Source organism: Pongo abelii, chromosome 23 (assembly GCF_028885655.2).
Source record: "Pongo abelii isolate AG06213 chromosome 23, NHGRI_mPonAbe1-v2.0_pri, whole genome shotgun sequence".
In the NCBI taxonomy this organism is placed as follows: Eukaryota; Metazoa; Chordata; class Mammalia; order Primates; family Hominidae; genus Pongo; species Pongo abelii.
In genome coordinates this window covers 30,633,657-30,661,236 of record NC_085929.1, presented here as the reverse complement: position 1 = coordinate 30,661,236, position 27,580 = coordinate 30,633,657, and the positions used below count along the sequence as shown (strand labels likewise).

Here is a 27,580-nt window from a genome sequence, read left to right as displayed (position 1 = left end):
TGGGGTGAGATGTGAGTCAGGGCTGGGGAGGTGGGCAGGGGCCTGGCCCTGCTGTGTACCTGCTTGGGAGTCCTGGCCCTTTCTTAGCTCTGTGAGTCCACCTGGAGTCCAGCGCTCCTCACTACCCCACCAAGGCCACTGCCAGATGGCTCCCTTCCTCCCTCCCCGCCTTCCAGTAGAGGTCTCAGCATGGCAGCTCAGCCCGTGTCTCTTGTCTGCCCAAAATACCGCAGAAGCTTCCCACATCCCTCTGTGGAAGTCAAGCCCTTCCAAAGGCCTCAGGGCCCTAACTGCTCTCTGCTACAGTCCCTCGCCACCCTCATCTCTTCCCTTTTCCCCTCACTGGGCAGATCTGGGTGCCAGACCTTGGCTCCTCCGTCTTTTACATCACTGCGTCCCCCACCTGGGACTGTTCTCCCCCAGGGAGCCACATTCCTGCTCCCTGGGCACATTCACTTCTTCCTAAAGGCCACCTTCCTAGAAGCCTTCCTGGCCTCCTGACTTCCGAGGCCAGCCTGGACTTTCTCCCCCTCCCTCCCTTTCCTCCCTGGCACTCCCGTGCTGTCTGGCACACCACATGCTCACTTAACCTACTTAGTGTCTGTCAGTGTCCCCACCAGCATGGCTTTTTTTTTTTTTTTTTTTTTTTTGACACAGATTCTCGCTGTGTTGTCCAGGCTGGACTCAAACACCTGAGCTCCAGTGATCTTCCCACCTCAGCCTCCCAAGTAACTGAGACTACAGATGTGCACCACCTCACCTTTCTCAGAGCAGCCTTTTGAATGTTTGTCTCTCTTGTGCCTCTCCTTGGTAGACACGCAGTCTAGACTTTAGAATAAATGAATGTGTTAGTGACTGAATAGCAGGGGACAGGCAACTCCATCCATGAGCCCTGGGCAGGGAGGGCTTGCTGGGTGGGAGCCATGTGCCCATGGTCCTATGGGGTCCTGTTGGGTGGTTCCATGGGCTGTCTGCTGCTGCATGCTCTTTTTGGACCCAGCACCCACGTGGTTTGCTTGGCATTAGATTCCAGTTGGGAAGGGCCAGCGCCTCTGATTCCATTCATCATCAGGCATGGGCATATGTGGAGATAGCAAAGGACGTGGGGACCCGACTGCAGCCCCCATTGCCTGGCTGCATGCCGTGTACAGGACGCTGCAGCTCTGCCCCTTGGCTTCCTCCCTCTGCATGAGGATTCCTTCATTCCCAGAACAAATACACCCTGCCTGTGCTAGGATTCCTGGAGGCAAATGATTCAGATTGTTTCAGACAGTCCTAAGTGCTGTGAAGAAAATAGGAGAGGTGCCAGCATGGTGGCCCGCACATACAGTCCCAGCTACTCAGGAGACTGTCAGGGTAGGATCTTTTGAGGCCAGCCTGGGCCAACACGGAGAGGCAGCAGGGAGGCCTGCGGGGAGCAGAAGGCTCAGCCACAGGGTCTTTTATCTGCCCCAAACACTTGATATATTGCCTGGGCCTTGTAGAGACCTTGTCTCTACAAAATATTAGCCAGACGTGGTAGTGCATGTCCGTAGTCCCAGCTACTCAGGAGGCTTGAGGCGGAAGGGTCTCTTGAGCCCAGGAGTTCAAGGTTATAGTGAGTCATGATCATGCCATTGCACTCCAGCCTGAGTGACAGAGTGACATCCTGTCTCCAAAGGGGGAGAAAATGGAGAGAAGAGTGTGGAAAGGGGCTGATGGGAAGGGGAGCTCTCAGGAGCTGGCACTTTAGCTTAGACCAGGATGCTGAGAAGAGGCTGGTCCTGCCAGGTGAGGGGAAGACCATTCTAGCAAGTGGGTGGTGATGTGCAGGGCTTAGAGGCACAGGGCTTTATGAACATGATCGGGGATTGGGGTGCCCTCATCTCTAAAAGGAGGCAGAAGTCCCTGGAAGGGCTGGGCTCCGAGGCAGTGGTAAGTTCTCCCTGCAGCTGCCCACCCTGATCCTTGACTTAAAAGCTAAGGGCCAACAATGAATGGGCAGGTGCACTGTGGCCTGCTTGCCCCATGGAGCACTGGACAGCAGCGAGGGATGACCCCAGCCCCACACTCTAGTGGGAGGAGTCTTGCAAGCATGACACAGAGTGAATGAAACTGGACCCCGAAGTGTCCATCCTATTCAGAACAGCCACACCTATTCAAGTGGTGAGAAGTCAAAATGGTGCCTCCCCAGGTGGGACGGGCGTAGGTGGGAGCTCCTGGCGTACAGTCTGTGTTCTCTCCGGCTGGGTGCTGGCTTTCCAGGTGTCCACTGGTGAAAAACCCCTGACAGCACACCCGGGGCCTGGGCCCTCTGGCTGTGAGTCATGCACTGCAGGGAGTCCTCTGGGGAGTGGGTGGAGCTGGCCCAGCACTGTGCTCCCCGCAGGCTTCCCTGTCCCCTCACCGTGTTGGCCCAGAGTGGGGTGCATCTGTGAACACGCTAGGCAGGGTTTTCTGAGAGGGGCAAGCTCTGTAAAGGGCATAGACATTGGCTTAAGACAGGGCTTAGGGATGCCTTAGCTGAGCCCTGCCTGGCCGGAGTAGTCACGTAAGACCAATGGCAGCAGGAGCGAAGGGCAGAAAGGAAGGTCCCCGCCAGCACAGGGCATGGGGGGATGGGATGAAGATAAGGTGGGACTCAGGTGCCCCCAGGGTCACTTCAGGGCCTCTCGAGGGTGACTGTGCTGGGCCCTGAGCCAGATCCCCTCATGGCAGACAGGAGGGTTGTGGGGTCAGCCTTGTTTGGGGGATGGGGAACTGGAAGGACAAGGACCACCTGCAGTTCTCAGCTGGTGGACCCTGGTGGGCAGGGTGCACCCCAGGCCTGGCAGGGCCCTGCTCCTCATGGCCTCCCTGGGCCACAAAAGCTCTAATTTGTATCCTTTGGTGGTTGTCTTAGCTGAACATCCATGTGGGAAACATTTCCCTGGTGGACCAGTTTGAGTGGGACATGTCAGAGAAGGAGAACTCGCCGGAGAAGTTTGCCCTGAAGCTGTGCTCGGAGCTGGGGTTGGGCGGGGAGTTTGTCACCACCATCGCATACAGCATCCGGGGACAGCTGAGCTGGCATCAGAAGACCTACGCCTTCAGGTAGGATCGCGCACGAGTCTCCCTCCCTCATCTCCCTGCAAAACTGTTTTGAGAAAAAGACTTCTCTATGTGAGCAGTGATACCTTAGAGGCTTTCTCAAGCTTCGCAGCACGATCTGGCTGGGGTCTGTGTGTTTGCTCCGTCCTCCTCCTGCCCTGTGTATCTCACCAGGGCTCCGCTGTGCCAGGTAGGGTTAGAAGCACCTAACACAATAGCTGGCAAAGACTTGGAGCTCTGTCAGGGTGAACCTCAAGTCCTTACCTCCACGGAGACCTGGGCCTGCCCCCCGCCGTCCACCATTCAGTCATCCTGCCCCACACCCTGTCTCTCTGCTCTTGCCCAGACTGTTATTTTGGTCAGGGTGACCCCTGCCCAGGGTTCTTCATCTGTTGAACTTGAATTCTGTCTTAAACACAAAGGCCCACCCAGCTTTTGAGAGTCAGGGGTCCCTAGCAGCTCCTTCTTACTGTAGTATCTCTGCCTTTGGTCAGTCAGAGAGCATTTGATGAGTACCACGCTGGGCTGGACCCCATCCTGGCTGCCCTGGAAGATAGAGACAGGTCACCTTGATCCCTGCCTGCAGCATTTGGGCTGGCTGAGATGGTGGAGGTGTGAACAGAATATTCCAGTCCAGTGTCCTCTGTGGTAGGGATGGGGATGGACCCGGGAGAGGCCCTCCTGTTCCTGGCAGGAGGTAGGACTCAGAGTTAAAAGTGAGGTCAAGGCCCAGTGCGGTGGTTCACACCTGCAGTCCTAGCACTTCAGGGAGCTGAGGTGGATCACCAGAACCCAGTAGTTCAAGACCAGCCTGGGGAAAAGCATGGTGAGACCCCATCTCTACAAAAAATACCAGAATGAGCCGGGCATGTTGGTACATGCCTGTAGTTTCAGCTACTCAGGAAGCTGAGGTGGGAGGATTGCTTGAGCTCAAGAGGTCAAGGCTGCAGTGAGCTAAGATCATGCCACTGCACTCCAGCCTGGGTGACAGAGCGAGACCCTGTCTCCAAAAAAAAAAAAAAAAAAAATAGTGAGGTTGAGCTCTACCGGCTCAGCAGGACTCTAGGACTGGGAAGCCCCGTGGTTCCCAACCCTGTCCTCTGTGTTGGGATGGGGTGGGGGTGCAGCAAGCATCCCTACATCAAAACAGGATGTTCGGATTTAGTCTGCTCATCAGACTATCATCATCCACATCTGCAGTCATCACTCAGGGATGACAGCTTAAAATGCTACATGAGGAGCAGATAGGAAGGTCTGTTTTGCAAAGCCATGACAATTAATGGAGCTCGTTAGGTTTGTGTCTAACTTGTTTTCCCAGACATCCCAAGAGACAGCTTTCTATGACTTCCCATAAATCTGAGCAAGGAAGAAGGAATGAGAGCCACCCACGGGGCTCAAGGGCCCCGGGCCTGGGAAACAGCTGAGTCCCTGCCTGAGCGCCGTGGTGCTGAGATCCTGTGACCTGCCCCCCAGCAGTCCTGCCAGTCACATGGTTCTGCTTCACAGACAGGGCAGCCCAGAGAGGAGGCTGGGGGGCTGGTGTACGATGCCTTCCTGTTCCCGTGGGGTGTTGCCTGGGAGTGCAGCTGTAGCGTGCATTCACCCTGCACGGAGCCAAGCCCTATGGCCGGAGAGCCAGTCAAGGGTGGCCTCCCTCCACCAGAGTTGACTGTGAGGCCCCGGGAGGCAGTGATGTTGCGCGCATCAACACTGAGCACCTCCTCCCCCAGAGGCTGATCCAGTCAGAACCCTCATTCTGGGCTTGCAGGTACAGGTGGTAGACTGGCTGCCCCCAGCATCCAGCCCCTATGGTGTTGACCTTCACCCAGTCCTGCAGCCGCTGCCAGTGCCAACAGTCCAGGGTCAGGAACTGAAGTCCCCAGGGCCTCTTGACAGGTCCTTGCAGCATCCTTTCTTTCAGCCACCATGGCACCATCCCTCCTGCTCTGACCCAAAGGTGACCTGAGCCTAAATTCCTTGCCAAGTTCCGGGCCCTCTACAGTTTGCAGAGTGGCTCCAGAGCAGACCCCCTGGGGAGTCCCTGGTGGTGGCAGGTCAGGACTTAGAGGCAGAGGTGGACCCCTTCTTTATCTCATTGACCACTTAATGCATTCCAGTTGCGGGGCCTGGGGGCATCACAGACCCCCCACCCCCTGCTGTCTCTTATGCTGAGTGTGCAGGTTTCAAATCTTTAGGGTTAAAGGCAAGGCCATCCCGCTGGGACCAAGGTGAGCACACATCCCTATCACAGCAGCCAGATGGAGAGGCGGCCTTCCTGGGGACCTGGGAAGTGTCCTGAGTGGGCTTTTAGCATCAGGAGGGCTGCGTGTGTCTTCCCAGTCCCCACACTGGAAGACAGCCGCAAGGACAGGACAGGGCCTTAGGGTTGGGCTGTCATCCCTGACTCCAACCCACGTTCCCCCCGCTGCACCACCCCACCCCATGGGATCTTAGGAGGGACTTCGTTTAACTCTGTCCCCAGGGAGACCAGTGTCAGTCCTGCCTGGCCCTGCCTGGGGAAAGGAAGCTGGGCCGCTGAGTCCCCAGGTCCAGGGGCCAGTCAGCCCACAGAGAGCTAGACCAGGAGTCCTGGCCTGGTCTCTGCCACACAGAAAGCTTGGCAACTGCTGTGTCACATGACTTTTTTTTTTTTTTTTTTGAGATGGGGTCTCTCTCTGTCGCCCAGGCTGGAGTGCAGTGGCGTGATCTCAGCTCACTGCAAGCTCCGCCTCCCGGGTTCACGCCATTCTCCTGCCTCAGCCTCCTGAGTAGATGGGACTACAGATGCCTGCCACCACGCCCAGCTAATTTTTGTGTTTTTAGTAGAGACGGGGTTTCACCGTATTAGCCAGGATGGTCTGGATCTCCTGACCTTGTGATCCACCCATCTCGGCCTCCCAACATGTTGGGATTACAGGCGTGAGCCACCGCGCTCGGCCACATGACTTCTTAAGAAGGGTTTTCAGGCTAGGCATGGTGGCTCACGCCTGTAATCCCAGCACTTTGGGAGGCCAAGGTGGGCGGATCACCTGAGGTCAGGAGTTAGAGACAGGCCAACATGGCAAAACCCCGTCTCCACTAGAAGTAGAAAAATTAGCCAGGTGTGGTGGTGGGCATCTGTAATCCCAGCTACTCGGGAGGCTGAGGCAGGAGAATTGCTTGAACCACGAGGCGGAGATTGCAGTGAGCTGAGATTGCGCCATTGTGCTCTAGCCTGGGCGACAGAGCTAGACTCCATCTCAAAAAAAAAAGGGTTTTCAGCTCTGGGCCTAGGTCATTCCATAATGGAAGCACTCGCTGATTCCCCAAGAGCCAGTCCCTCCATCTCTCCCAGCCAGAGCTCAGTGCCTGGCTTCCATACCCTCCTCGGCAGTGAGGACATTGATTGGATCCATGGTACAGTGGGGCAAGCTGCCGGCCACAGGACATGTGTGCGCAAGGCCACTATGCCCACACCTCAGGGGAACCAGGGCAGAGAACAGCCTGCTCCCTTTGGCAGTGGGACAGACAGGAGACAAGCATGAAGGGGAAACGGGCATGTGACAAACTGGTCAGAAGCCCTAGGCTCCTAGAGGACAGACTGGGACCACAGTGACACAGACGTCCTAGAGCCAGTGGACTGGCATGAAGGGCCAGCGAAAGGAGGGAGACAGGGCTCAAGGGGAAGGAGGCTGGGCTAGTCAGAGCCTCTGAGGAGAGCTGATCCTGCAAAGTTACTGGCACCTCCCCTGGGCCAGCCCTGTGTTCCTGGCCAGGGACTGGAGGAGACACTGCCCTGTCTGTCAGAGGAGACAGATTCATGTGCATGGCCATCAGTGTGCCATGGCCACAGAAAGCACCGGAGGCTGTGGGCATGAGGAAGGGCAGTGGGGGGCATAGAACCTGGGGTGAGGATGGCCAGGGCAGGTGCTGATGGGGGACTGCAGCAGGAAGGACCGAGAGGAGGCCAGGGACAGGCAGGTGTTTGAGAAGGAAGGTGGGCCCTGTGGATCAGGCCCTGTCTGCCCCAGGGGTCTCTACACACCAGCAGTCCTACATGTACAGGGTTGGGATGAAGAGAGACTAAGGGTCAGGGAGCTTGGTAGCTGGGCCTGCTTGAGGGACAGAGAGACAGTGTCCCTCTGATGGCACAGCATCGGGAATTAGGCTGGGGGACTTCAGGGACATGTTGGGCTGGTTGAGTGTGAGCCTCAGAGGTTCCTTCCGAAGCTCTGCCCACCAGCCCTGGCCTGATGTCAGGTTTTATTTGTTTTTTTAACAGCTTTATTGTGATACAATTCATAAACCATACAATTCACACATTTAAAGTGAATAGTGCAGCAGTTTTTGATATATGCAGAGAGCTGTATAACTATCACCACTGTCAATTTTAGGACTTTTTCATCACCCCGCTGCAGGCAGTCCCATTCCTCCCTGCTGTCTCTCAGCCCTAGGCGTCTACTCATCCACTTTCTATCTGTAGATTTGCCTGTTCCAGGTACTTCATAGAAATGGAGCCATCCAATATGTGGTCTTTTATGACTGGCTTCTTAGCATAATGTTTTCAAGGATTATCCATGTTGTAGCATCTTTTATCAGGACTTCATTCTTTTTTATGATTGAATATTATCTCATTGCATGGATATACCACATTTTATTCATTCATCAGCAGATTGACTTTTGGGTTGTTTCCATTTTTCGGCTATTGTGAGTACTGCTGCTGAGAACATTTGTGTATGAGTTTTTGTGTGAACATCTGTTTTCAATTTTCTTGGATATATACCCAGGAGTAGAATTGCTGGGTCACGTGACAACTCAGTGGTTAGCATTTTGAAGAATTTCTAGACTGTTTTCCAAAGTGGCTGTACCATTTTGCATTCCCACCAGAAGTGTGCGATTCCCGTTTCTCTGAATCCTGCTGGCATTTGCTGTTCTCTTTTTGATCATAGCCGTCTGAGGAGGTGTGAAGTAATTGTGGTTTTGATTTGCATTTTTCTAATGACTGATGATATTGAGCATCTTTGCATGTATTTCTGGCCATTTGTGTATCTTTGGAGAAAATGCTTTGCTAGTTTCTTAATTGGGTTTTTTTTTTTATTGTTGAGTTGTAATTGTTCTTTATATATTCTACATAGAAATCCCTCATCAGATACATGATTTGAAGATATTTTCTCTCATTTGGGGGATTGCCTTTTCACTTTCTTGATAGTGTTCTTTGAAGCACAAAAGTTTTCATTTTGATGTAGTCCAATTTATCTTTTTTTTTTTTTTTTTGAGACAGAGTCTCGCTGTGTCACCAGGCTGGAGTGTAGTGCTGTGATCTTGGCTCACTGCATCCTCCGCCTCCTGAGTTCAAGTGATTCTCCTGCCTCAGCCTCCCAAGTAGCTGGGACTACAGGCACCTGCCACCACACCCAGCTAATTTTTTATTTTTAGTAGAGACGGGGTTTCACCATGTTGGCCAGGATGGTCTCCATCTCTTGACCTCATAATCCGCTCGCCTCGGCCTCCCAAAGTGCTAGGATTACAGGTGTGAGCCACTGCACCCGGCCGGTAATTTATGTATTTTTTTAGTTTGTTGCTAGTGCTTTTGGTTTCATATCTAAGAATCCATTGTCAATCCAGAGTCCTGTTGCCCCAGCACCATGTTGAAAACTGCTCTTCCTCCATTGAGTGGACTTGGCACCCTTGTAAAAATCATTTGAGGCTCCTGGCGGCCTCGGAGGTGTGAATTGCAAACATAAGGGTGACACCAAGTTTTGGCATCTCCCCTTCCTGCTCGAGTGGCTGTGGACAGGTCGTTTTCCCTTGAAGTCTATATTTTGTCATTTGTAACGTGGGGATAATACTTGTGTGTTGCATCATATGAGGTCATGAAAGTGAGATCACATTGAAAGTAAACCTCAAGATACTCGACTGGCATCAGTCCTGGCTCCCTCTGTCACCTCAGACATGAGCATCCCCTGCCTGGGTATCTTTGTCCCCACCTGGACACTTTGGGTGGTAGGAAGGTCTGGGGTCCCTGGCGGCTTCGAAGCCCATGAACCAGAATTCCCTGGAAGGAGTGGGGAAGCAGGGTGGCTCCCAGGGTCCCCAGCACCCTTTGGAACTCAGGACAGCATCTCCCTGCCCACATGCCCCCAAAACCCAAGGCAGGCTAGTGCTGGCTCTCGGCCCGTTCTTACATGGTTGGTGCGAGCATTTCTTACTTTAGAACAAACCCACTGGAGTGGAATCTTCCCAGCATCAAGGAGAGGTAAACAAAGGAGCCTCTGGGATCCACTCGCCAGCTCTTGTTTAAGAGGAAAACATGTTTTGCTTCCCTCGGTGTGGGCTTGGTGCCTTTCATGTCTGCCTTCCAAGGAAGGCTGCTGGGAGCCCTCACGGCGAGGAATGATGTTTGGGGTCTGAGGCTGGGGCGGTCCCTAGACTGCTAAACCACCTGGTGCTGGCCAGGGACCAGCTGTCAGGAGCTGCTGAGGATGGGTCAGCCCCAGAGGGTGGGGGTGCCGACACTGCCTCTGGCCCTGCCTCTGCGTCACCAGTATGAGCTCGAGCTTCTGGGACTCATGAGCATGGACCTGGTGGGCTGAGCTTCAGCTGTGAGGGGTCAGGCCTGCTGCAGGGAGAGCCAGCCGCAGCCAGTGCCCTGCGCTGTGCCCTGTGTGCCCACAGTCCCTGAGACCCCAGGCTGAGGAGAGCAGCACTGAGCCCAACCTGGAACGAGCTCATGGCTACCAGAGCTGGGTGTGCACTCACTGGTGTGGATGTGTGGAGCCGGGACTCGCTCTGCAAGCAAGCTGTTCCCACACCCTTGAGCACCGGCTACAGGGAGGCTGTGAGAAGATCCCTGGCCCCTAGGAAGCTCCCTCAGTGGAGATGTTTTGGCTTCTTTAATAACAGTCATCCTTCAAAAGCCCTTCACAGCAATAAATGTTTCCATATTCCAGATGAGGTTTGCAGGGACCTGTCCTCTCTATCAGTGTCCGCCTGGTGCCTCCCGAGTCCGGACTGCCCTTGCTCCTGCCAGAGCTCATGGTGTTTTTCAGGGCCGCAGGCTGGCAGGGTGTCCATCTCCCAGGGGACTGAGCCTAGGGAGAGCCAAGTGGAGGTGCCCAAGTGGAGGAGAAAGGAAAGGACCACGGAGAGGGGAGGGGAAGTGGGAGAGTCACGGTTAGGACTTCACGCTGAGGCCTTCTGCCAAGCCAGGGGTCTGGTGTCACTCAACTGTGAAACACTGTCAGCACCCAGAGCTGCTCTCTCAGAGGTGGGAGTGATGGGAGCCACTGCATGTGGGAGGCACACGGGCCCTGTGGCATCCACAGCTGTGATCTCCTTAGCGTCCTGTCACAGACTTGCAAATCAAAGCCCAGAGAGGCGGCAGCCAGCCACCCTACCACCTCCCCAGCACTCCTGTGCCCACCCCATGCCTGTGTAGCCTCTGCCCTTGTTGTCCCCCTCCTCTGCTGTGTCCTTTTGGCAACAGTAAGGTAACTCAGGGCAGAGTTGGGTGGTCCTTGTGAGACCCAGGGCAGAGTGTGGTCCAGGGATATGGCTTCAGTCCAGCTCCCTGTCAGCCAGCTGTCTGATCCTAAGCACAGACCAGCCTCTCAAGGGTTTTACTTGGCCAGGAGGTGGGCTGAGGGGCAAGTGTGTGGAACATGCAGGAACAGGCTGTGCAGTGGCCCTCAGTAGTGGGGGGCTGGGGACTTCTGGGAGACTCCTTTGCTCCCATTCGCCATCCATCCCCTTTCCCTGATCAGTGGGCCCTAGCTCTGGACACTGGGTGGAGCAGACAGTCCTCCTGCTCCTATGGGTTCCACCTCCTGACTGGCACTGTGGCACTGTGGCATCAGCATGGTCCAGCCCATGCTGTCCTGTCAAGGAGGACGACCTCCACAGCCAGTGGCCCCCTCCTCCATCTCAGAGACAGAGAGATGCTGGGCACAAAAGGCCTGTTGAAAGTTCACTTTGAAGGGAAAGCCCATGGGGTCATGGTGACAACACTGTTGTTCTGGAGAGGCCCTGGCGCCTCCAGCAGCTCCCTTGAGGTTCAGATGACTGGAGCATCCGCTGGGTGCCAACAGTGCTGCTGGGAGGAGCAGGGCACAGACAGGGGCCAGAGCTTTCTGAGGACTCTCCATCTATAGCTGGAAAAGTCATTCTTCTCACTGCCTCCCCTCCTCGTAGCGAGAACCCTCTGCCCACAGTGGAGATTGCCATCCGGAACACGGGCGATGCAGACCAGTGGTGCCCACTGCTGGAGACTCTGACAGACGCTGAGATGGAGAAGAAGATCCGCGACCAGGACAGGAACACGAGGTACCCCTGGCCCTGTGGTCCTGGGCTCTGCCCACAGGCAGCTGGCTTTCCAGGCAGGGGCAGGGCCATTGCCTTTCCTAGTCTCCCATGGTCTCTGGGAGAGCGTACCTCTAGTGCTGCTAGAGGCAGGCAAGCTTCTGGGTGATGAGGCCCCATCCAAACCCCCGGGTATATTTCCCTGCATGGAACAAACATAATTCCTCAGGCTGAGGGTCTGACCACAGCCCAGATCCAGGTTTTGGAGTCCCTGGAGTGATGAACAAGGCCTGAGTGGCAGACAGGCGAGGCTGAGAGAAGGCTGGGTCTGACTCTGCTGGGGGCCCACATCCTGCCTCTGTTCCCACCCCCACACCTGGCTGCCCTGTAGAGCCTTGGGAAGGGCAGCGCCCAGGCTGGGAGCTGGCCCCGACTCATTGCCCTCCCCACTCCTCTTCCAGGCGGATGAGGCGTCTTGCCAACACGGCCCCGGCCTGGTAACCAGCCCATCAGCACGTGGCTCCCACGGAGCATCTCAGAAGATTGGGCCGCCTCTCCTCCATCTGGCAAGGACAGAGGCGAGGGGACAGCCCAGTGCCATCCTGAGGATCGGGGTGGGGGTGGAGTGGGGGCTTCCAGGTGGCCCTTCCTGGCACACATTCCATTTGTTGAGCCCCAGTCCTGCCCCCCACCCTCCCTACCCCTCCCCAGTCTCTGGGGTCAGGAAGAAACCTTATTTTAGGTTGTGTTTTGTTTTTGTATAGGAGCCCCAGGCAGGGCTAGTAACAGTTTTTAAATAAAAGGCAACAGGTCATGTTCAATTTCTTCAAAGTTTTAGCATAAAAATAATGAGAGCCAGGAAAGGGGCCGGGGCCTGGGGGGACGAAGGTGGTATGTGAACAAGGTTGGCACACAGGCCTCACCCTCCTCTGCCTCAGATTCCCAGGTGGGCAGGTGGGGGTGAATGGGGCTCCTGGTAGCACCTCAGCTCCTCTCAGCTCCCCTCAGCCTGTTCTCCTTCCAGACCCAGAGAGCTGAGAAGAGTGGCTGTGAGGCTCAGGGCAGAGGCTTTCTGCCTTTCACGAACAGCCCTAACCCTGCTCCCCTTGCTTGGCCTCAGGAAGGTGCCGTGAGCTCTCCTGCTGTCCCTGGGCCACCCTGGCTCTGCTGTGTCCAGATGGTCCGGCTACTGCCAGCTGGGGCCTTGCTGCTCTGAAGTCCCCTGCGGAGGGCCCAGTCCTGTGTGGGCACTGCTGGGCTCTCGCCAGCCTGGGTGCAGGAGGGCTGTTCTAGCTCCAGTGGCACCCATAGCCAGGTCAACTGGGGCCCTTTCCCACACCAGCAGGCACTGTGACCTGGGCCAGCTCCTGCCTCACAGGCCAGCTGTGAGGAATATGGGAATAGCCCTCCTGGCCTGGTGCCAGCTCTTGGGGTTGACACAGTACAGGGAGGAGACACAGCCAAGGGTCCCTTCCCTTCCCAAGGAGTTCATGTCCCCTCTGTTCTCATCTGTAATAGGGAGGTGTCCCCACTCTTTAGAATGGACACAGGATCTGGGAGGGCAGCAAACTGGCTCGCAGCTCTAGCCTTACTGAAGAGAATGGGCACAGATCCCAGCATAGACTGCTGCCACCCTCAGCTGTTGGCAGGACCCTTGCTGCCAGGGCAGGGCTAGGGTCAGAGGCTGCTGTGCTCCCTGGAAGTGGGGTAGGGCCCCACGTGGGGCAGAGGCAGAGCTCTGATTAGGGATTGGGGTTCTTGGTCGCTGAGATGTGAGGGGGGGCTCCCTTGAGCACGTGTTAGCATGGGACTCTTCCCAGGGAGTTTGCACTCAGGGCCTCTGCCCTCCATCAGAGAGTGGAACTCCCCAGAGCCCCACGCACAGCAAGGGAACAGCTGGGCCTTACTGGAAGGCCTTGAACAAAGGGGAAGATTCCCAGCCCAGCTGTTCTTAGACATGAACAGGTTTCATTGCTGAGGTGTTTGTTCTGTCCATGAGGTAGGAACCTCGGCAATGAAAGGGTGAGGCAGCCCTGTGTCTCCATAACTGGGGGGATGGAAGGAACCGTGGCTGCCTCACCCCACAGGTCGGGCAGGGCCACCTGGCTGGGAGGTGCCGGGGAGGCTGGGCCCTCACTCCTGACCGCCAGCTCACACCGCCGCAAAGCCATCTCCACAAGGTCTGGCTACAACATGGAGGGCAGACTCAACAGAGAACAGTGTTGTTACCATGAAAATGACAACCTGTCTTTGGAGGAGGCCCCGTGCCACCTGAGCATACAGAAATAAACCACAACATGGACAGGCCTAGAGCAACAAGGAAAGCTGCCAGCTCAGAAGAGAAAAGTGAGCCACAAGGGTCAGATAAGGCTCGCACAGGTCCTCAGCTAAAAAGGGCAGGAACAGAACCTTCCAGAAGTCCCTGCCTCACCCAGTCTCAGGACTCTGCTAAGGTGAAAACTTAGGCTCTGAGGTCATAGAAAGGGCAGAAGACCCAGTCCTGGCCCTCTTCTGCACCTGACTCCATGGGGCTTTGGCGTCACTAGATGAAAAATGAGGCATACGCCCACCTGTCAGGGTGGCTGATGAGGGACAGGAGAGGCTAGATTGGCATCAGCCTGAAGGCACCACTGGCAGGAACATCTGTAGGCTGGTTTGGCACAACCTAGGAGAGGCCTGTCCTGGCCCCAGCAGCCGAAATCTGGTGAACTTCCCCGCTGACTGGCAGGGAGCAGAGGCCTATGGTGGGCAGGACTTGCCCAAGGCCCTGGTGGGGCCAGGATGAGAACCCTGAGCCTGTCACCTGTGAGCTCAAAAGCTCTGCCGGGCAACCTGTGAGCTCAAAGCTCTGCCGGGCAACCATGGGCAGTTTCTTTGCCCTCTATGGGCACCCCTATCCTACCACCTGCAGTTGGGCTGAGAGGCCACAGTGAGTGAGGACGGGGCAGGCATAGAAGGATGTGGCTGGGTGAGATGGGGAAGCCAGTGCTGTGGGCCAAAAGACTGCAGCTCATTCTGTTTATTTGGGTGGGCCCTTGCATGGGCCCAGCCTTTAGGACGGGTTTTTTTCTGCCCCACGTAGGGGTCACAGGTAGGATGGAAGCTGCCAGAAGCCTCTTAGACCTGGCCCTGGGTAGGGGTCACTGCTGCGGGGGTGGCAGATGGGGTCCTGGCTGTTCCTCAGGGAGGGGCAGGTAATTGGGGTCTTCTGCAGGGGCATCCAGGAGCAGCTTTCTGTGGGGAGGGGCCCGTGTTGAGCACAGACCAACACAGGTCCCCATCGGTGGGGATCCTTCTGAGGGCGGGGAGAGGGAGGGAGGACTCTCAACACTCACAGGAAGCCAGGGGTCAGCAGGAGCCTCTTGCCTCCAGGCTGGTTGGGGAAGACGTCCTCCAGGAAGTAGTAGATGTGGCCCACGGCAATCCCTGTGACACAGCCACGGACTGTGGGGTCACCCTCCACAGCCCAGAGTCCTAGACCAGCAGAGCCTGCCCCAGGCCCCCATCCACAGCCTGGTGGCCCTGCAGGCCCCACAGCATGAGTACCCCAAAGTCTTGTACAGAGTGCCAGCCCAGGGCAGGCCAGGGTTAGCCCTAAAGGACAAGCTTAAAGGGCCCAGAAGCAGGCAGCACCCGGGGGGGGAGGGCCTGAGAATAGTGGAGGAGTGGGAGCCATGGGGCAGGAACCCTGACCCGCCCATCCCCACTCCCATCAGGACCGTGCAAGCATCAGTAGATCTGTCCTGAAGATGCAAATTATGCGGCCGGCTGGCTTGAGGGGCTGTAAGAGCACAGCAACTGGGAGGGCAGGAAGATGGGGATGGAGCCAGATGTGAGGAGAGCTCCAGCAAGGATGGGAGAGGGGCCCCAGGGCATAAGCAGCGTGTCCTGAGGGGAGTGGCCAGCCTGGGGCGGACTAGATGTACCGGGAGGCTCACCCAGCAGGTCCACGAGGATGGAGTTGCCCAGCAGCAGCGAGAAGCCCATGAGCGCCCAAGGCAGGAACGGTGCCTGGAAAGTGAGCAGGCCGAAGAAGTTGACCCTCACCCGAGGGCTGCGACGGCTCCACACGTACACCAGCATGGCCATGAGGGCCTGGCCCAGGAAGAACAGGCTGCCCAGGAGTCCCAGCAGCTGGGCCAGAGTCAAGGTGCTCCGGTGCAGGCCTCAGCCCAAGCCCAGGGCCCCTCTGACTTCCCAAGACCCTGGAATTCTTCCCGTCCTCATCTCCCCTATGTGCTATTCCCTCATCAAGATGAGCCAGTCCAATAAAGGCGACACACTCCACGGGCTTCAGGTCCCACGAAATCTGCCCTGCACACCTACAGCCTCATCCCAGGGCCCAACCACTGCCTGTCCCTGCCCCAGTTTCTCCCGACTACTCGCATTCAGGGCTCAGCTAGTGGCCCTGACACCCCACCTGGCTCTTTCGTGCATGGCTTTGTATTTTGCATACAGCACTGAAGATCTAGCCCTGGCCCCTGCAGCTGAGCACAAAGTGGGCCCTCAACACATACTAAGCTGGAGAGAGCGACTGTGTCCCTTCCTGGCATGGCTGTGTTGGCCCTAGGACCAACACAGGCCGGACCCCGAGGCGCCCTAGCCCGAGGTTCCAGAGCCTGCGGGAAGGATACGGTCATAAGGACGCCCCCGAAGAGAAACATGAAGACGAAGTCGGCCGTGCGGCCGCGGAAGGAGCCCTCTTCCAGCATGCGGCAGTAGCGGAACCTACGGCGTCGGTATAGGAAGTGCCACCAGCCGGGGCCTCAGTTTCCCCGTCCCGGCCTCTCCCGGCCCGGCGGGCCTGCCCTCCACCCAGCCCATGTCCGCAGGGCGCAGGATACACGAAGAGCATGTTGAAGAAGAAGCTGAATCCCAGGGGCCCGAAGAAGAGGAAGTTGGTGACGAGCCTCCAGACCTACGGGGGACAGGCGGTCAGGTGCGGGGTGGGCGGGCCGGGCCCACAGGTGCGCGGCGCGGGGCGGCCTCACCTGGAACTTCCGGAACACAAGGTGCGGGTTGAAGTAGAGTTGAAAGGGGCTGAGGAGCTCCAGCTGCTGTGGAACCAGGGGCCAGTCAAGAGCTGCCCGGGAGCCACGCCGTAACCATGGCGACCCTCACCCCTCCCGCCAGAGGCTGTAACCAAGGCGACGTCCGGTCCGCCCGGCCGCTTACCACCGCGGCGGTGGTGAGGACGCAGGCTGCGGTGTAAGCCCGCGTCACCGCCGGCACCTGCAGGAACTCGGCCGCTAGTCCCTGCCACGCCATTGAACCTTCTCATGCACGCGTGGCCCAGCCAGCAACGCGCTCTTTAACCCGCCTCCCAGCCCCGCCTTCGGCCAATCCGCATCCGAGGCGCTGCGCGCCCCAGGCTGGAAAGAGAGCCCCTGAGCCCGGCAGCCAATGGAAGGAGGAAGAGGGAAATTAGGGGCGGAAAGGGAGAGTGGGCGGGTAGAGGCTGGTGGCCAATGGGCAGGCGCCAAGGTTGAGCACGTGGCGGTTGTTGTGGCTGCGGTGGTGGCGCGGGAGAACGTGTGGCCAATGAGGAACTGGTCATTTCGCGGCTTTCTAGGAGAGGACCAGTACCGTGGACCCACGACACCACGGGGGCGGGGCTAAGATCGTATGGGTTAGAGGAGCGAAGACCCGAGCAGGGGAGGCAAAACTGGAAAGGGCGGGGCGCGTGGGCGGCGCGCGGAGTGTGGCGGCTCTAACGGTGCTGGCTCACTAACTGACGACCTAGCCACAACGTTGTCCTCGCTGCCAGCCCGAGACAGGCCCACCTAACCCACAGCAGGGAGGCTGTCGGGAACGTGTCCAAACCTCCCCAAATGTCCAGGGCCCCAATCAAATGTGCCGGCTGCTGTCGGGGCTCTTCCCGGGGGCCCACGGAAGGAGAGGCAGGACTGGGGGATTGAGTCCAGGTGGGGCGCGAGGGTTGAGAGGCGCACCAGAGCAAGTGGACAGGCAGGAGAGGGCCTCAATATTTTGGTGGAAAATAGAAACCAACCTACCCACCTACCTTCCTTCCTTCCTTCCCTCCCTCCCTTCCCTCCCTCCCTTCCTTCCCTCCCTCCCTCCCCTTCCTTCCTTCCTTCCACCGTTTATTAAACAACTGTTTGCCTGTCACTGTTCTAGATGTTGGGGATATAGCATGCAATAAAAGACACTGTCTTTTAGAGTCCAGAGCAGTCAATACAACAAGCTAGTGCTGACACTTGATGAGAATATTGCCAAGTGAGGGGTGGGGCCACGTGGGCGTCTGCAGTGCTAGGTGGGGTGACCTGGGATGCCTCTGGGAAGATGTGAAGGTTGTCACTTTACAAGCATCCCTGTGTCCATTAGGATGGTAACTGTGAAAAGCAAAACAGTAAAACAAGTGTTGGCGAGGATATGGGGAAATTGGAACCCTTGGGCACCGTTGGTGGGAATATAAAATGGTGCATCCGCTGTGAAAAACAATATGATCATGACTCAAAAAATTAAAAATAGAATTATCGTATGATCCAGCAATGCTGCTTGTGGGTACATATTCAAAAGAATCAAAAGCAGGGACTTGAACAGATGTTCATACACTCATGTTCATGGCCCCATTATTCACAATGGTTCACATCAGTTCACCCACCGATGAGACAGACGAAATGTGGTGTCTACATGCAATGCAATACCATTCAACCTTAAAGGAATGAAATTCTGATACATGATGCAGCATGGATGACCCTTGAAGACATTACGCCCAGTAACACAAACCAGTCACAAGGCTGGGCGCAGTGGCTCACACCTGTAATCCCAGCACTTTGGGAGGCCGAGGCGGGTGGATCACCTGAGGTCGGGAGTTCGAGACCAGCCTGGTCAACACGGTGAAACCTCGTCTCTACTAAAAATACAAAAATTAGCTGGGCGTGGTGGCGCGCACCTGTAATCCTGGCTATTCGGGAGGCTGAGGCAGGAGAATCGCTTGAATCTGGGAGATGCAGGTTGCGGTGAGCCAAGATTACACCACTGCACTCCAGCCTGGGCAACAGAGTGAGACTCTGTCTCAAAAAAAAAAAAAAAAAAAAACCAGTCACAAAACGACAAATACTGTATGGTTCCACTTATATGAGAGGTGGATCAGGGAGTTATTGTTTAATGAGTGCAGTTTCAGTTTGGGAAAATGAAAAAGTTCTGGAGATGGATGGTGGGGATGGTTGCATAAGGATGTTTAATACCACTGAACTGAACACTTGAAAATAGTTTGGACAAATTTTATGTTGTATGTTAATAAAAAAAAAAAAAAAACCCCTCTGTGTTTTCTGTCAGGGTAGTGGACTGCCAGGGGAATCTGTGAGCAGGGGAGGCCTTAAGGGACAGTGATTACTTGAGGGGTGGGGGGTGGAACCTGGAGGACAAGGAGGGGTGGGATATGGGTTTGCCTACAGAAGGGACAGGGCTGAGAGGGGAGTCCAAGTGGATTCAGAGGCCTGAGCCGCAGAGTGGATGGATGGTGGTGGTCTTTGTTGAGATTGAGGGCTCGTGGGGAGAAGGTGAGGGGGACAGAGGGTCCTGTTCTGGCCTCATTGAATTTGAGGCATCTATGTGACATCACTTGGAAAAATCTGAGTGTGGTGTTGGGGTGGGGGTTGGAGCAGACAGTCCAAATGTGGGTGCCGTCATCCAGTAGTAGATCAATGGTATTTGTAGCTTTGGGGGTGTGTGAGATGCTCAAGGGGCAAGGGTTGACGGAGAAAAGAAGCCAGGCCTGGGTAGCCTGATCTGCAGTAGCCAGGGAGGGAAGGCAGCCCCAGCTGGGGAGGCCGAGGGAGGCTGAGCCAGGAAAGGGCTTCAGGAGCCAGGCAGTGAGAATCCAGGGAGACGTGGCCCGGGAAGGGACTGTGAGTTGCAGCCATGCCAAGGTTCCTGGTAACCAGGATAATGGCAGGCAGGAGGGAGAGGAAGGCACACAAATGGATGTGCCTTAACAAACAAGGGGAGTGCAGCCTTGGAGGGAAGTGTGGAAGACGCTTGGAGGGAAGTGTGGATGCTCTGGACAGGGCCCTGAGGTCCCCCGAGGAGACTGGAACTGGCCAAGAAGGAGAACTGGCTGAGAAGGCTCTCAGGTGGATCCCAAGAGCATGAGAGTCCCACAAGGGCCCTGAGAGGGGTTCCCTGGGGAGTGGGGTGAGACCAGTGCCTGATGAGAGTGGGTTCAGGAGCCTTCCTCCCTGCTCTGGAGGGGACAGGGAGAGCCTGGAGTGCTGGAGGGATGTGCGTTTGCTGGAGGGATGTGAGGAGAAGGTCTGGCCTCATACAGCAGGGGTTGGACCAAGACACTGAGGGGTTGGGGGCTGGGAGCAGGGTGAGCGGACCCCCGCAGACAGCCTTGGTTTTCCAGCAAAGCAGGCTAAGGTCATGTTGGAAGCACGCCAGGCAGAGCAAATCCCACCCTAGCAGCCAGTGTGCAGCAGGGCGGGGACCCAGGGCCTCTGACGCCTGGGCGGGCGCCCGGCGGGCACAAAGGAGCCGGTGCAGGAGGTCGGGTTTCATGTCAGCGTGGGGAAGGGGAGGTATTCCTCCTCCAGGCACTTAGCAGGCGCTGGCCGGCCCTCAACTCAGGGTCAGGCTGGGGCTAACAGGAGGGGACGTCATTGTCTACAGGGGCGTCTGTCTCCCCTTCGATTGGGGGCCGATAAGGCAGGCGCCCAGATTGGGGGCTGAGAAGCACATTCCTGGGAGGCCAGGAGCCTGGGGTGGGTGGGGGAGGCCACCCAGGGCTGGCAGGGAGGACATCCAGGGAGCAGCAGCTGGGTCCACTGCAGAGGCTCCCTTTCCGGAGCCCCGGGATATCCTCAGATGGGGAAACTGAGGTACATAAGGAGGCAGAACAGGGCCTGGGGCAGACCTCCATTCTTTCTTGTCCAGTCTGAGGCCCAGAACAGGCCACTCTGCAAACACTAGGTCCACTTTTCCTTGGACCCTTGAGCCCCTCCAGATAATTCTTTATAGAGAGAAGCCCTGGGCATCCCAAGTTCCCAGGGTCCTAGAGACGCAGGGTGTGCCTTACACTAACATCAGGGTGGCAGACCTGCCGGCTGGGCCAGCCTTCTTTCTCCTGTGCTGAGGACGGTGGGTGGGCAGGGGACCTGTGGTCCCTCGGCAAGGTGACAATGGGCTCTGCTTCCCATGCCACCTCCCTGGCATTGTGACGCTTCCTGCTGACTCCCAGAGGACGCCTAGATCTCCTGTCCAGGCCCTCTCAGTGTCTATAGGCAGGATAGCGCCCTCTGCATACTCTCCCCACCCAGCTTTCCCCCTAACTGGCCTCACACACTAGGAGGGGCCATCCTCAGCCCCCAAGCCTGGAGTCAGCTCTGTACCCACAGTCCCATGTTGCAGTTTTTTGTTTGTTTTTTTGTATGTTTGTTTGTTTTCTAGAGACAGGGTCTTGCTCTGTTGCCCAGACTGGAGAGTAGTGGCATGATCACAGCTCACTGCAGCCTCAACCTTTTGGGCTCAAGTGATCCTCCCACCTCAACCTCCTGAGTAGCTGAGACAATAGGCATATGCCACCATGCCCCGCTAATTTTTTAATTTTTTTGTAGAGATGGCGTCTCACTGTGTTGCTTAGGCTGGTCTCAAACCCCTGTCTTCAAGCAGTCCTCCCTTGGACTCCCAAAGTGCTGGGATTACAGGCGTGAGCCACCACGCCCGGCCCCCTATGTCACACTTGATGCTCCCGTGGAACTCTCTAGTCCTTTCCCTTCTCTCCTATGCCTCACCACCACCACTAACTCTTATTCAGGCCTCAGGTTCTCTCCTCTAACATTGTCCCAGCTCTCTGAACTATTCATTCTGTTAAAAAAAAAAAAAAAAAAAAAAAAAAAAGGAGGAAGACTGGGTGTGGTGGCTCACGCCTATAGTCCTAGCACTTTGGGAGGCTGAGGAGGGCGGATTGACTGAGCTTAGGAGTTCAACACCAGCCTGGGCAACATACAGAAACCCCATCTCTACAAAAAATACAGAAATTAGCCAGACGTGGTGGTGCATGCCTGTAGCCCCAACTGGGAAGGGGGAGAGAGCCAGGGGGCTGAGGCCGGAGGATCGCTTGAGCCCGGGAGGTGAAGGTTGCAGTGAGCAGAGATTGCACCACTGCACTCCAGCCTGGGTGACATAGTGAGACCCCAACTCTTAAAAATATTTAAAAAAAAATGTTTCCTGGCTGGGCACATTGGCTCATGCCTATAATCTTAGCATTTTGGGAGTCCAAGGTGGGCGGACCACCTGAAGTCAGGAGTTGGAGACCAGCCTGGCCAACATGGTGAAACCCTGTCTCTATTAAAGATACAAAAATTAGCCAAGCGAGGTGGCACGCACCTGTAATCCCAGCTACTCAGGAGGCTGAGGCAGGAGAATCACCTGAACCCCGGGGCGGAGGTTGCGGTGAGTCAAGATCGTGCCATTGCACTCCAGCCTGGGCAATAGAACAAGACTCTGTCTCAAAAATAATAAAAATAATAAAATAAATATGTTTCTTAAAAGCAAAATAAATAAAATTAAAAAAATAAGAGAGGAAGAGCAGAGGGTAAAAGTGCCTCCTACTCCAGAAAGCCCTCCCTGATCACCTTCAAAGGGACCAGAGCTCACCTACTTCTGTTAGAGTCCTGAGCACTTAATTTTTAAATATATTTTATTCTAAAGGCAGTCCATGCCTGTCGTAACTAACCACAAGAATCAGAAACAAACTGAATGTTTGTGTACCTGCTGGTGCAGCTGTATTTTCCTCTTGATGACACATAGTGCCTCTTTCGGGCCCTGAGCACTTGTCCATTGGGGGACCTCTCCTCAGGGACTGTGAGCACGGGGCCCACCCCCTTTGAGCACAGGGACCCCTGCAATTGCTGTGAGTAGGCTTCCAGCCAGCTCCTCCCAGAAGCAGCTGTGTCCCCCTTGGCCCTTCCTGTCTGGGCCACAGGCTATTTTTAGCACTGAATCCGGAACCCACACAGCAGCAGCTGCTTGTGGCTGGAGCACAAGAACAACAAACCATCCAGGTGGGTTGTGTCAGGCTGCAGAGGGAGCAGCCTGGGCCTGGCTCTCTGAACCTGGTAGCAGAATCTGGACTTTCCAGGAATAAGCTGGTCTCTGGGTGGGATGGGGAGGGAGGAAGCAGAATGGGGCAGAGGATGGGTTGCACTAGCCAGGTCAGGATAGGGGAAGGGCCTGTGCAAAGGCCCTGAGGTAACTGGGGGAGAGGAAGAGAGCAGAGGAGAGAAGGTGAAGGAGGGAAGGAAGAAGAGTTGCTTGTGCTGGGAGGGAGGAGCGGGGCCAGGCCAGGCAGAGGTGTGTCTGCTGTGGTCTCTGTCCTAATCAGATGAGCGGGGGAGGAGAGCGGTGGCCTGCAGTGGCTTGCATTAACAGCGAGGGAGCGGAAGGGTTAGGATGGCTGAAGCCACAGGCCTTAGTGAATCCTTGGTAGTGTGGGTGAAGGTAGGAGGGGTCCTGGCCTACCCAGCTTGGGGGACAGTGAGCCCCCACTGGGTGGAGACATGGGTGAATGGCCAGTAAGAGAGGGAGACCACTCGTTGAGTTGGGCAGGTGAGCTTGGGGTGCTGTGGGGTGGAAGCCCTCCCTGGCCTCTAGCCCAGTCCTCCCAGCTCTTTCCCTTCCGTGGCCCTGCTCATTCCTGCTTCATGCAGAAGGGCTGCAGTTGTCTCTATAATGGCCCCTCTAGGCCTGGTTTCTGCTGCGGAGCTGGCACAGGCAGGGGCTTGGTAAACAGGGAAAAACAGGGAAACTTGTGAAGACAGAGACCTGGACTCCAGGGCTGGAAATGCAGCCTCGGGGCTGGCATTGTGACCTGGCCACTCCCTTTGCTCTCTGGCTCTGTGTCCCTCTCTGTGAGATGCGGGTCAGGAGGGTCCATGTATAGAGTCTCTTTCAGCTCCAAGGTTGTACTCTGATCTATAATGGGGGTATCAGAGATTTCTGGGTGGAAGACCCTTCCTGTAACAAACACAGCTGGCCTCCCCATCCAAGGCCCATGTCTGCTATGAATAAGTGAATGCTTGTGAGAAGAATGCACCAACAGAGGAAGCTGGAGGGCCCCTGCCAGTCCTCTCTGCCGGATCTGTTCCTCTCTGTCTCCTCTCAGCCAGGAGCTCTCATGGGCCTATGGTCAGGAACATCCAGAGAGGCCTGCAGGGCTGGGGAGGGAGTCGCTGTGGGTGCCTTTTTCCTGCAGGAGCTCAGCTTCTGGACAGGGGAGACACTGAATCCCATACCAAGCAGGGAGTGGAAATGCCCTGGTGAGTGGTCCAGGGCAGCCGTGGGGCAGGAGAGCTCCTGATGAGGACAGGAGGAGGAGGGGATGTGCTAGGCAGGGAGAAAGGCTTGAGCAAAAGTGGGGAGGCAGGAATGGGCCCGTGTGCTGCTCATGGACTAGGCAAGGACCTGTGAAGTGTGGCAGATACTAGCTGCTCAGTGATCTATAGCCAGACTGCACCATGGCTTTTACTAAACTCACCGAAGTCTCATCACCACCTGACGAAGTAGGTTACTGTTATGGAGGAGAAAATAGGCTCAGAGAGGTTAAGTAACCTGCCTGAGGACACACAGCTAAAGAGGCACAAAATCAGCAGTCCTGGCTTTGCCACCATGACGGGTGATGGAAGGGACCCATGCGGAGGAAGTGAGCTATCCCTGACCCCATCACTGGGGCACAGGGGAGTGAGAGGCATCACCAACCAGGTAACACTGTGCAGCCCCAGACCCTTTTCCAGCTCTGGTTTGGAGGTGAGAACTTTTTGCAGCCTCTGGGCTCCCAGGGAGTGTCTCCAACATGAGACTCCACTCCTGAGCTGCTTCCCTGCTGTCTGGGCCTCGTTTTACTGTCTCTGACCCTTCATAGCTGATGAGACTGTCCCCATTCAGCCCCCAGCTGTGGGACCTGCCCAAGCCTGTGTCCTGACTGTCATGACCCAGAGCAATTGCCAGGAATTCCCACCTCCTGCTGCGGCCGCCGCCAGAATGTCAAAGCCACCTCCGGCCAAGCACCCCAGAGCTCCAGAGCATCTGGTGGGGGCTTCCCCCTCCTCTGCCTCAGCTATTTTCAGGCTCAGCGCCGTGGGCGGTGTTAGGGGAGAAGCAGATTATCTGTTTGGCAGAGTCAGCCATATGGCAGGGCCAGGGATGGGAGTTCACAGAGGCAGAACCTGAGACAGCTCTGTCTTTGACTTCGAAAAAGCCTGGCGGAGTGGCGTGTGGCTGTAGTCCCAGCGGAGGCAGGAGGATTGCTTGAGCCCGGGAGTTCAAGGCCAGCCTGGGCAACAGCATGACACTCCATCTCTACAAAAACAAAACTAATCTTTAGGGACTAGGGCCACCACTCTGGAAGGCCCTGCCCAGGACTAGTGACTCAGAGCCATGGTCTGGTGGAACGAGAGGTTCAGAAAGGCCTGGGTTCAGCCGAGTGTGGTGGCTCACGCCTGTAATCCCAGCACTTTGGGAGGCTGAGGCTGACAGATCACCTGAGGTCGGGAGTTCGAGAGAAACCTGATCAACATGGAGAAACCTGTCTCTGCTAAAAATACAAAATTAGCTGGGCGTGGTGGCACATGCCTATAGTCCCGACTCCTCGGGGGGCTGAGGCAGGAGAATCGCTTGAACATGGGAGGCGGAGGTTGCGGTGAGCCAAGATCGTGCCACTGGACTCCAGCCTGGGCAACAAGAGCAAAACTCCATCTCAAAAAAAAAAGAAAGAAAGGCCTGGGTTCACCCCACCTGCCACCTGGCTTGAATCCACTGATAGCCCCACCAAGCAGCCAGGCCCTGCTCCCATGAGTGAGGGGCGTGCTCCCCATGCCAGGTGATTGTCCAGCCGCTGGGATGGGAGGCTCCTAACAGTAGGCTGAGACGAGAACCCAGGTGACCCATCCTCTCACAGTGACACCACCAGAGCCCCTGCCTCCATGTCCTCCTCCAAACACTCACCCAGCCCTCCAATGCCCTTCACTTTCATGAGACTGGGGAGCCTCTTTAAGAAAATGAATACAAAACAGCCGGGCGCAGTGGCTCAGGCCTGTAATCCCAACACTTTGGGAGGCCGAGGTGGGCGGATCACCTGAGGTCAGTAGTTCAAGACCAGCCTGGCCAACATGGCGAAACCCTATCTCTACTAAAAATACAAAAATCAGTGGGGTGTGGTGGCAGGTGCCTGTAATCCCAGCTACTCGGGAGGCTGAGGCAGGAGAATTGCTTGAACACAGGAGGTGGAGGTTGCAGTGAGCCGAGATCGCACCATTGCACTCCAGCCTGGGCAACAAGAGTGAAACTCTGTCTAAAAACAAAACAAAACAAAACAAAACAAAAAAAGGAAATGCAAAACAAATGCAAGATTAGGTCGCAAAGTGGGTATTTGAAATGCAAACAAATGACCAATTTGGTTGCCCGTTGGAGAGAAGAGAAAACCGAGGCTGTGGCATGGGGAGGGCTTTCTTGGTGAGGGCAGACGCAGGAAGGCACACCTGTCCCACTGCTTGCGCATCCCAAACTGGCAGAAGGTGGTCCAGCCACAGCGGACTGGCTGCTTTGGTATCTCCCCACCCCCTTCCAAGGGGCCCTGCTTAGAGGCCCCCCTTCGCCCCAAGGAATGCAGGCGTCAGTGCTTCAGACTCTGGCCTAACCACCGTCCCCACCTCCCAGGCCCCTACCCTTTCCCTCCAGATGTGGGCACAGCTGTATTTTTAGAACAGCCGACCACGAGGACATTCTTTCCTTCTAATTAAGATGGCTTCAAATCTCTCATCCGCAATCAACCCCATTGTTCAGTCCTCAAACATCAAAGGGTGGCCAGGAGGGGCCGCCTCAGCTGGTTGTGGGGTTGGGGTTTGTTTTCTTTCTTTCTTTGTCTTTGAACCATTATGCTGGAATGGATGCCAGCTCTGAGGAGGAAGATGAAGCAGGCCTTTGGGTAGTTTGCAGGACCTGCCTCTCTGCACCCCTGCACCCTGTTCCCAACCTTGAGTGGGATTGTCCAGGTAGGCTGCAGCCCCCCAGTGCACCCGTCTGAGGTTAGGGTCTGTCTGGGACAACTGGGGGATCAAAAAAGGCCCTGTGTTGGCTGGGGGTGGTGGCTCTCGTGTGTAATCGCAGTGCTTTGGGAGGCCAAGGTGGGCAGATAACCTGAGGTCAGGAGTTCGAGACTAGCCTCGCCAACATGGTGAAACCTCGTCTCTGCTAAAAATACAAAAATTAGCCGGGCATGGTGGCTCACGCCTGTAATCCCAGCTACTCGGGAGGCTGAGGCAGGAGAATCGCTTGAACCCCAGGGGCAGAGGCCTCGGTGATCATCAGGCCTCCTGACCTCCTCCCCCTCCCCCGCAGGAGGCTCCTGGTGTGGGACAGAGATGCCCATCCACGTGGGGGGAATAGGAAAGGCTGCAGGGAGGAATGGCCTCTGGGTAGCCTTGAACCGTGTTACAGTCCTCCGTGCTACAGCGCTGTCAAGCCCACTGACAGATGAGGAAACCGAGGCTCAGAGAGGCCAACAGGCTGGCCTAGAGCTGCTCAGCCCACTAGCAGTGAGGTGCTCAGGAACGCTAGGTCCCCGCAGTCAGCCGTGCCCTGCACCCCTCACTCACCCCCAGGGATGGACCGGGCCTGCTGCTGCCTGAGCCTTGGCTCCAGGTAGGAGGCACCTGTCCCACCCCGCATGGAGCAGAGAGGAGAGCCACGCAGCCGGGCCGAGGTCGGGTGGCACTGGCGTCGGGCTTCTCAGCTCCCCAGGGTCCTGGCTTACCCGGCCCCGCGCGGCTGCATGTGAGGACAGGGGAAGTGAAATCGCACCGGGGCGGGTGGCACAGGGCAGGAGGCTGCAACCCGGTACAAACGGCCAGGACTTGAGCGCCCAAGGGCTGAGGGGCAGGGAGGGCAAGGCAGAAAGGGGAGCCTCCCCAGATGAAGTGCCCCCTACCCAGCGGCGCCTGGGCGCAGGCCTCCTTTGTTTCACCGCCACCACTGAACCTTCGCGAGTCGGCGGCAATCGCTGGTGCCGGGTTCCGCAGAGCCCGGGCTCTGTCGCCCCCTCGCGGCCGGAGCCGGTCTGGGCGGCGTCGGGAAATCCCGAAAAGCCTGAGGGAAAGAAGCTGAACGGGGGCGGGACCCGGGCGCGGTGAGCCCATTCATTCCCCGAGGGCTGGGAAAGTCTCCACTAGGAGACGGAATCCCTGGGATGTCCCCAACGCTGGGTCCTGCCTCC

The 27,580-nt window shown here is 56.5% G+C and overlaps 2 protein-coding genes across 11 annotated transcripts in view; one reads left to right on the top strand and one right to left on the bottom strand.

The window, feature by feature from the left end:
• Positions 1-12,167, top strand: part of SMARCB1 (SWI/SNF related, matrix associated, actin dependent regulator of chromatin, subfamily b, member 1) — a 42,876-nt gene extending 30,709 nt beyond the window's left edge. For both annotated transcript variants that reach the window (XM_024239816.2, XM_024239815.3), the window contains exons 7-9: positions 2,882-3,072; positions 11,239-11,370; positions 11,808-12,167. In XM_024239816.2, the coding sequence (XP_024095584.1) occupies positions 2,882-3,072; positions 11,239-11,370; positions 11,808-11,847 (363 nt within the window). In that variant the 3' untranslated portion in view covers positions 11,848-12,167. The remainder of the gene's footprint in view (positions 1-2,881; positions 3,073-11,238; positions 11,371-11,807) is intronic.
• DERL3 (derlin 3) lies at positions 12,166-18,602 on the bottom strand. Of its 9 annotated transcripts, none has more exons than XM_024239829.2 (7): positions 16,522-18,602; positions 16,338-16,403; positions 16,191-16,264; positions 15,981-16,074; positions 15,285-15,480; positions 14,682-14,772; positions 12,166-12,568 (listed from the first exon to the last, which is right to left on the bottom strand). In XM_024239829.2, the coding sequence occupies exons 1-7, from the start codon at positions 16,612-16,614 to the stop codon at positions 12,463-12,465; spliced, it is 720 nt and encodes a 239-aa protein (XP_024095597.1). In that variant the 5' UTR covers positions 16,615-18,602; the 3' UTR covers positions 12,166-12,462. The 9 variants fall into 9 exon arrangements, with proteins under 9 accessions (XP_024095597.1, XP_054399143.1, XP_054399146.1 ...); XM_054543168.1 differs by having other exon boundaries at positions 12,419-12,568; positions 16,338-16,400; XM_024239830.2 differs by lacking the exon at positions 12,166-12,568 and adding an exon at positions 14,351-14,580.
• Between the last annotated feature and the right edge of the window lie 8,978 nt (positions 18,603-27,580).